This window comes from Heterocephalus glaber, unplaced genomic scaffold (assembly GCF_053883595.1).
Source record: "Heterocephalus glaber isolate CG9 unplaced genomic scaffold, H.glaber_assembly_v1.0 deba00000071, whole genome shotgun sequence".
NCBI lineage: Eukaryota > Metazoa > Chordata > Mammalia > Rodentia > Bathyergidae > Heterocephalus > Heterocephalus glaber.
Genome location: NW_028258137.1, coordinates 3,522,830 through 3,531,418, shown reverse-complemented (window position 1 = coordinate 3,531,418; position 8,589 = coordinate 3,522,830). Strand labels below are relative to the sequence as shown.

At 58.8% G+C, this 8,589-nt stretch overlaps 1 protein-coding gene across 3 annotated transcripts in view; it reads right to left on the bottom strand.

Moving 5' to 3' along the window:
* Nucleotides 1-44: 44 nt before the first annotated feature.
* Nucleotides 45-8,589, bottom strand: part of Slc38a8 (solute carrier family 38 member 8) — a 29,643-nt gene continuing 21,098 nt past the window's right edge. The window contains exons 9-13 of one of the 3 annotated variants that reach the window (XR_002394249.2): nt 8,093-8,301; nt 7,245-7,296; nt 3,193-5,311; nt 1,307-2,360; nt 45-521 (exon numbers count right to left, since the gene is read on the bottom strand). Coding sequence is in view for 1 of the 3 variants with exons in the window: in XM_021256651.2 (XP_021112310.1) it covers nt 5,218-5,311; nt 7,245-7,296; nt 8,093-8,301 (355 nt within the window). In the remaining 2 variants the exon portion in view is untranslated. Of the gene's footprint in view, nt 2,361-3,189; nt 5,312-7,244; nt 7,297-8,092; nt 8,302-8,589 lie in introns of those variants that run through there. The other 2 variants (XR_015447794.1, XM_021256651.2) reach the window with 2 other exon arrangements.

Genomic DNA, 8,589 nt, shown 5'->3' with positions numbered 1-8,589 from the left:
CGGCGTTGGGGGCCTGGGCATCTCGGAGTCAGGACAGCCCCTCCTTTACCGTGGAAGTCGAACTGGGCCTCCCAGGCCTTGGTGTCCTCCTCGTGACGGGGGTGGTGACAGCTCTGAGTCCAGGGGTCCCTGAGACTGGCCGGTGTCATCCTCTGCCACGCAGCCGGAATTCTATTCCCACAACACAGGGGCCACGACTGCACTTCCATCCCATCCCAAGTGCTGTTCCGGAAGCTCTGTGGCTTCCTCTCCCATCTTTCTGTCCTGTTAGCAGGACAGACTGCCACAGAAGTCTCAGGGCACAAAGAGGCGGCGAGAGCAGCAAGTCCCTCCCCGTGAGGGTAACAGGATGGGAGGACTGGGGGGAGGGAAGTCGCGGGCAGGTCCTGGGGAGCCCGGGGAGCTCATCAGTCGGGCCGCACTGCTGCAGTCGGCCCTGCCTCGCTCCTGCCCCTCAGCTTACCTGGAAGCCCCCGCTCCCTTGATCAGCACCCCCACCTCCTGCCACCTCCTTGCAGTGCCTGAAAGGCCAGAACATGCTGTCTGCCGCTTTCCCTGGCAACTCGACTTAAAATTCATATTCTTGGGGCCAGGGATTTAGCTCAGCGCTTCTGCCGCCTGCCTCGCAAGGGCCAGGTCCCGAGTTTGATTGCCAGTACCAAAAAAAAAAAATCATTCTCAGGAGCTGGGGCTCTTTGGGGTACAACTGAGTGGCCCCACTGGGGCCCCCTGTGTCCCCATACCCACCTGCCCCTCTCCCGGGTTGGCATTGCTGCAGGTGGGAGTGGCTCACCAAGTACAGGTCTCGACTGTACCTGACATAGCTAACCCTTGATCCCTGCTCCAGTGCTGGGCACTAACGTGGCCCATGAAGGCCTTCACCTGGGACACACACTGAGCCATCCTGTGCCCATCAGGAGGGGTGAGACAGAGAGGGCCAGCACCTCATCAGATGTCACACAGCACATGAGTAGCCCAGGTCATATCTAAACCCAGACCCATCGACCCTATCCCTGTGCTCACCTACCCGCCATATGGCACCAACACCTGGCTCCACATTACTATCCACACCAGCTACCAACAGAAGTCCTGAAGGGCCGCTGCACCCCACAGAATGCAGAGCACCTCCACACAAGCGCTTCGGCCCTGTGTCCGCAGCCCAGGTTCCCATTCACCAGCCAGTGACAGACACGCAAGGCACAGTGGACTGCTGTGCCCACCCTGGTCCTCCGTGCCCACGGGTTCTGCAGCTGTGGGTTCGACCAGGCATGGGTGAGAATAAAATAATCACCCCGTGGTTGCTGACCTGAACTTTGCAGTCAGGTCCATCGAGGCCCGCAGTGTCCATCTGTGCTGACCCGGTGCAGGGCACTTTCCAAGCCATCACTCCCTGCGCACTGCAGCCTCGTGACCATGCACTGCATCAGGTGCTGCAGGTCATTTTACGGAGATGCAGGCTACAGGCAGACACCACACCGCTGTACATGAAGACTCGAGGTCGGTGGGCCCTGGAACCCACGCCCTGTGGGCTCACCGGGGTGACTACATTCAACCCTAAAAAGGCCTGGCGCGTGGCAACTCGGCACACTGGGTGGGCCTGCTGAACAAGGTGTCCGTGACATATGACTGCACTTTCAGGAAATGTCCCTGCCGGGTAGCTCCACAGATAGGCAGTTGATGGGGCACCCCGGGCTACTGGGCTGATGGACAGGTTTTGAGCCAGAGGGGACAGGGCTGTAGCACCTTATATACCAGATACCCCAGATCGCACACCTAGAGTGGCCAATCTGCTGTCACAAATTTCACTGCAGTTTTCAAAATCCCATCAACTCACCCACAGCAAGCTCCACCTGTGTGCAGCTGCCCCATCTACATCCTCTCGGGGCCCCATACCAAGCCCAGGATGCCTGCGGGAGGCACATGGTGATGACTCGGGGTTGCAGGGCCAGCAGTACCAGGCTGGGCCACCGAGCCTGTGGACAGGCGCCCCTGGAGCAGTGGTGCCCACCAGCCCACGATGCCCAAGGTAGCTCAGGTCCTTCCCGTGTAAGATGTCACCTGGCCATTCTGGGAGTAGTGAGCAGAGACAGACAGGGGTCTCTCCACCCAGGCAGAATTGTCCGCACTGACCTGGAGCTCATGGCAGGCGAGGCTCCCTGCCAAGGGCACTGCAGGTGGCCCTCTGCTCATCCTCAGGGCTGGCCTTGGAGGGAGGGGCTGTCCTCAGCTTAGTCCCAGATGAGGACACAGAGGATGGAAGCTATGGCCAGAGGCAGGACGCTGAGACCAGGAACAGCATGTGCTGGCGACCTAGGCACAGGCACCGTGCACGGAGAGCAGGGCCTTCACCAAAGACACAGCTGGAAAGCGGCAGAGAGGACACTCAGCTCCCCCTGCCCCAGTGCGCACACTGAAGCCCTGCACACGACCTGCCTGAAGACATCACACGTGTCCTCCCCACGTGTGGCCACAGTCCAGGCCTTGAGGGAGCTATGAGGTGCCTGGAGCAGGACAGTCCCTCCCCTAGGCCGGAGAGCAGAGCCCTACATTCCTGACACCAGGCCTTGTCCCTGCGGTGCAATGGTTAATGTGCGGCTCACAGTCAAGACAGAAACCTCTGCCCTACAGGGAACATTCGGCTGTGCCTAAAAGAGCCCTCAGCCTCCCTCTCAGCATTCACAGCTGGGCCCCTTTCGTCCTGGTGCGCTTTCCTGCGTCTGGGTGAGCCCTCAGATCCTCACAATGGCCCTTTGCTCTCGGGTGCAAGGAACCCTGATGTTCCTCTGCCAAGCTGATCCTAGGCTTCCTGAAACAAAGCTGTCTGGGTCCCCACCGTGTGCAAGGCTGTGCGCCAGCTGTTTGAGGGTCACCAGCACTCTGTCTTAAAAAACACACATCACACAGTAAGCCTGCTCTGGCTGCTGCTAAGGCACTGTTAGGAAACATCAATTTCCCGACTCCAAGACTCCACGGCCTCCTTGGGGCAGGATCCGCCTGCGCAGTTGTCATTCTGGGAACCCCCTGACTGGCCCCAGCACTGCCCAGCCCTCCCTGCTGGCACCGAAAAGCCTTTCAGGAAGCAGACGGGGATCAATAATGAATGAAAGACTGCCTGCCCCCAGCCCATGCTGAGATGATAAAACTCCATTGAAGCAACTCTGCCTGCATGGCCCCAGCTCCCCAGAGCCTCACCTGGCAGGATGCTGGCCACTGCACAGTGCATGCCCCTGCCGCTGTGGCCAGGATGGAGGCTGGCAGAGGACGCCTCTCCTCCCCCGGGCCAGGCACACTGGTCCAGCCCACAGTGCCTCCTCGGCATGGAGTGTGGACAACGAAATTCAGCCCCAAACCAACTCTGATCTCAGCTCTGTGCCTTGCAGGACAGGCAGGCTCGGCTTTGCCAGGCCTCAGTGGCTTTCACCTGCAAAATGCATACATCTGAAAGCATCACGTGACATACAGGGAGCCACACACAGGACCTTGTGCCACCTGAGTTTATCTACAGGAGGCAGCTGAGGCAGGTAAACCTCAGAGGCTGAAAGCAGACTCTTGCTGCCTGGGGCTGAGGACAGGGGACTTGGGCAGTGACTGATACTAAGGGCTCTTCTAGGGGTGATGAAAGCATGCTGGGAACAGACAGTGGGAGTGGCTACACAACCCTGTGACCATACTGGAAACCACTGAGCAGTGCACTGTAAAGGGGCAGATTTTAGGGCATGCAAATTACATCGCCATTTTTCAAATGCATGCATGTGGATGGGCTGGAAAGAAAAGTCTGAGCCTATCACTCCTAACCTCACATGGTCCCAGACACAGCACAGGACATAAACAGGAAGGCGATGCATGATAGAAAGTGTCGGGAACGTCAGCTCTACTCTCCCTGGCTGTCACCTTGCTGGCTTCTAAGAGGGTGAATCCGAGGTAGAAAAGGCGGCCCAAGTCTACCAACATCCAGGACACGGCCCCAGGCGGGGTTAAAGGCAGGACACGGGACCTTTCCCACTCCCACTACTCCGCTTTCCGAGGCCCTGGGGATGACCCTCTGTGCCCTCTCACACTGTGGCAGGTGTGACAACTGCACAGTGTCAGGGAGGGGTCAGGCGAGAGCTACAGGGCCCATGATCCACTCGGGTTCTAGGCTTTCGGTGCAGTGAGTGGAAGAAAGGGCACAGGCCTGTCCTGGGCAGTCGTCTCCTGTCTCTATCAGTCATTTTTCTGTCACTAGGACACAATACCTGATACAGCTTAGAGGAGGACAGGTTTATTTGGACTCACGGTTTTAGAGGGTTTAGTTCATGGCTGGCTGGCTCCAAGACAGAAACAGCCCGGCAGAGGGGAGAGGCTCGACCCATGGCAGCCAGGAAGCAGGGAGAGAAGGGAGGAGCTGGGGACAAGAATCCACCCTTCCAGGTCACATCCCCGGTGACCTCCAACCAGGCCCCACCTCCTACCACCACGTTCAGCCATGATCTCACCAGTGGATGAATCTACTGGCAAGCATGGGGCCCCAAGACTTTGGGGGTACATTTTAGATCTAAACCATCACACTGGGCTCTGTTGGTCTAGACGGGATTGTGACCATAGCTTGAGACCACTGCCACTGCAAGGGACACACCCTAGATTCCCTTTTGTGCCCCCACCCAAGGTGCTCAGCTGGTAGCTTTGATCCCAATACTCCAAAGCCTGGTTCTCTGGGCCTCACCCCCACCCTATTAAGGGCTGAGCTGTACCCACAGGAAGAGAAGTTGAAGCCCTAAGCCCTGGACCCAGAGAACATGGCCCTACTTGGAAACTGGACTCTTGCACATCTTAATTAAGATGAGATACAATCAAGTCCAGATGCCAACACACTAAATTAGGCTGCGGCCTAACTGAATGTCCAGCACTGTCACAGCAAGAGGGAAATCTGAACACAGACATCCAGGGAGGCAGCCACGTGAAGATGAAACCAGAGACTGGAGGGAAACCAATGAGTCAGGTGACCCCAGGATCCCGGCAGGAAAGAGAAGGAAGAAGGGGCAAGAAGGGGCCTCCAGAGGGAGCACACAGCCCTGCCACATTCCAATTATGGGCAGCAGCCACTTCGAGTTGGTGCACCCAGAACCCCGAGGGAGGCAGAGCCCGGTGAGCCGGGGAGCGGTGGTGCCGTGCCCTGGCATCTTCACGCTAACAGCAGCCACACCAGTCTCCTCTTAAGCCAGACGCCGGCGGGGGCCCTCAGAGCAGCTCCAGGATGGTGGCCACCGTGCTCTGCCCGAAGATGAAGGTGCCCAGCAGCGCCGAGACCACACCCCAGGCCTCCAGGAAGCACCTGCCAAGGCACAAAGCCCATCAGCCAGCCTGCACTGGAGGCCTCCACCTCCGCCCCAGGGGTCAGCGTGCGGAGAAAGCCTGTGCTGTCCAACCCACAGCAGCTCCTTTTTTTGGGGGGACTGGGGATTGAACTCCGGTCCTTACACCTGCGAGGCAGGGAGGCAGGCGGTGGAACCACTGAGCTAAATCCCCGGCCCGACTTGAGCCTTTTTAAAACCCTGCTCTATTGCTTACTACATGCACATCTGGCAGATGGGTGGAGAGGGTGGAGGAGCAGGGCCAGCAGGGACTGACAGCCACCGAGGCCACAGGCCCAAGCTTCCTGGAGTAAGCAGATGCAACCGAGAAGAGGACACCAATGAGAATTTCCACCAAATGGCAGGGCTGCCGGAGGGACTGCTGGCCCCGTTAGCGAGGCAGGGAACCCATGTGATGGGGGTGTCTGGTCCCCAGCACCGCACCGGCTGTCACGTGGCTGCTCAGGGTCCCACAAGACAGAGGGGACCTGGCCACAGTGCCCCTTGAAACCACACCACGGGGAGCAGAAGGACTGAGGGAAATTCCAGGAAATTCTTAAAGGCTCACGGGTAACCACTGTGATGAGCTGCGTCCTGGGACAAAGCCCACACAGCCAGGGTCTGAGGAGAACTGGGCACAGAGGTACACACCTGTAAGCTCATCCCCCTGGAGGCTGGGGCAGGAGGATCCCAAGTTTGATCCCAGCCTGAACAACTTGCCAACTTAGCAAGACCCTGTCTCAAAATAAAAAAGGGCTGAGGATGTACCTCGGTCCAAGGCTCTGGGTTCAACTCTCAATACTGACAAAAAAAATTTTTTTTTCAAGCAGCACTCCAGGGGATGTAGAAGTCTCTTTGGGGCACAGCTGGGAGCCCAAGCAAAGTTTGGGGGTGTCCAGAACAACACCCTTCTCAGTCCAGTTGGGAACCACACCATGGCTGCACTTTTGGAGAAACAGGCTTGGGCACGGTGGAGCTTGGGGCCAGAGGACGTGGGGTGCAGGCCTGCGCCTGGGACCCAGGTCCATGCTGCTGTGGCCTCAGAGCATCTGCAGGGGACTGAAGCGCCCCCAGATTCCCCTTGCCTGGCACTTGAGAGTGATGTCATTTGGTGACAGGTCCTTGCAGATTGGTAATGAAGTGGAAGACTGAGGCGATCATTCTGGAACCATGCAGCCAAAAGCCCAGGAGCTCCAGCAGCAGGGACAGCCTCACTTCAGCCTCTGGCCTCCAGCCTCCAGAAGAGGACAGCCAATTTCTGTTGCCTTAAGTCCCCAGCTGGTGGTGATTTGTGACAGTGGCCCCAGAAAACTAATAGCTGGGCCGGGGATTTAGCTCAGTGGTGCCGCTGCCTGCTTCCAAACCGCAAGGTCCTGAGTTTGATGCCCGGTACCCCCAAAAAACTAACACACCCTCTCTGTCCTGGCCTCTGCTTCCACATCTGCAGAAGGGAATGTGGGAGGCGGGCAGCGTAGGAGCTCAGATCCAGGGGCCTAGGCTGAGCCCCTGACTCAGCAGGTTCCTGCCCTCGCCCCATCCACAGGGTAGGGAGACTCCCAGAGGGGTGGAGAGACAGGACCCCAGCAAGCCTGCTACCATGACAACACATCAGCTGGGCTCTGGTGCTCGAGGCCTCCACACACACGATCCTGCCCTAGTCTGAACCAGGTAATGAGATGGGAGGAAGATGCGCCACTCATGGGCTCCCCAAGCCAGATCCACAGAAAGTTCCAGCCACAGATGACCACTCAGGGCCGAAGGTGTCGACGGACAGAACTCAGGCCTGAGCGTGGCTGGCCGGGTGTCCCAACCGCCCAGATGCCACCTCCCAGGGCAGCCTTCTGTCCCTTATCTACAGGACAGGAGCAGCCTCACTCCCAGCCACAACGCCACCCCCACCCTGGGGACACTCACTTGACTCTTGGTCTTATGGGCTCGACATCCACAGCATAGATGAGGCACAAACCTGGGGAGGAGACACAGGGTCACTCTGCCCTCCTTAGCAGACCAAGGGAAGGGAGAGCTGTGGCCGAGAGCCACCAACATCCCGCAGGGGACGCGGGAGACCACAAGGCCTTTGGCGAAGGCGTCCCCCGCCCACCCCTGCTCAGCCCTGGCTGGGTGGCACAGCCTGTGGTTAGAGGCCTGGGGGGCCAGCACCCCGTAAGCACTCAGCCAGAGGCCGGCAACTCTTTCCTGAGTGTTTTACAAGTGTGATCAGAAATATGTGACTTCGGCTACCGAGTGCCATCCAATGGAGAAGCTGGCTTGTAAAAACATGGCTGTGTCTTCATCCACCTTACTCCCAAGATCTGGCACTGTGTGGCTTCTTCTCTTCCCCAAAGCCAAAACGACCACGAGAGGGAAACATTTTGAATCAGTTCAGGACCTCGAGGCAGCCATGACGATACAACTACAGACACCAGAGAGCACTTCCAGAGCGGCTTCGGGAAGTGCCAGGAAGGATGGGTAAGTGTTGGAAGTGAGGGCAGTAATCTGAGGGATTCGCGGCAATGTGTCCTTCAGTGGGATAAAATTTTTTAAATGTCTACTTTTACTGTAGCTTTGGATTACATCTCACACAGGTGGGCCCACAGAGGGCTGCTGAGCAGCTCCACCAGAGCGGGTACGGAGGGCCCAGCGTGGGCCCACCTCGGTGACCAGGCACCCACCCCAGGCTCCCACCTCTGTCCAGCACAGGGCTCCATGGAGGGCCCAGCCGGCCAGAACCGGTAGGCAGGATGCCGGACTGCACCACTCACCTGGGAAGATGAAGATGAAGAAGGCGCTCACACCGCCGATAATACCGATGATGCTGCTGAGGTCGGGCAGGAACAGGACCATAGCGAGCGACACAGCCACCCACAGGGCAGTCAGTGGCACCCGAACCCACGGCCCCGAGGGGTCGGCCAGCACCAGTGGCCCCTGCGCCCCACAGCAGCTCCACCTCCAGAAGTCCTGTATTACGGACCTGCAGGCCACCGGGTCACAGGCACACAGGGGGATCAAGCAGCAGCCAGCCCTCCCCAGCCCCTACCCCTACCCAGCGGGCCTCCTGCCCTACACCCTCAGCCACTCCACCACCACCAGGCCTGGGCTGCTGGCAGCATGGAGAGGCCGGGGAGGGCAGTGCGTGGCCAGCTTCAGGCAAACCGCCTAAGTTCTCCGTGCCTGTTTCCCCCGGTCCTCAGAGCTGAGGACAGCCCTGCATCGAGCTACCGCCTGCCACAGGAGGCCCAGAAGCACCCTGTGTGGCGGG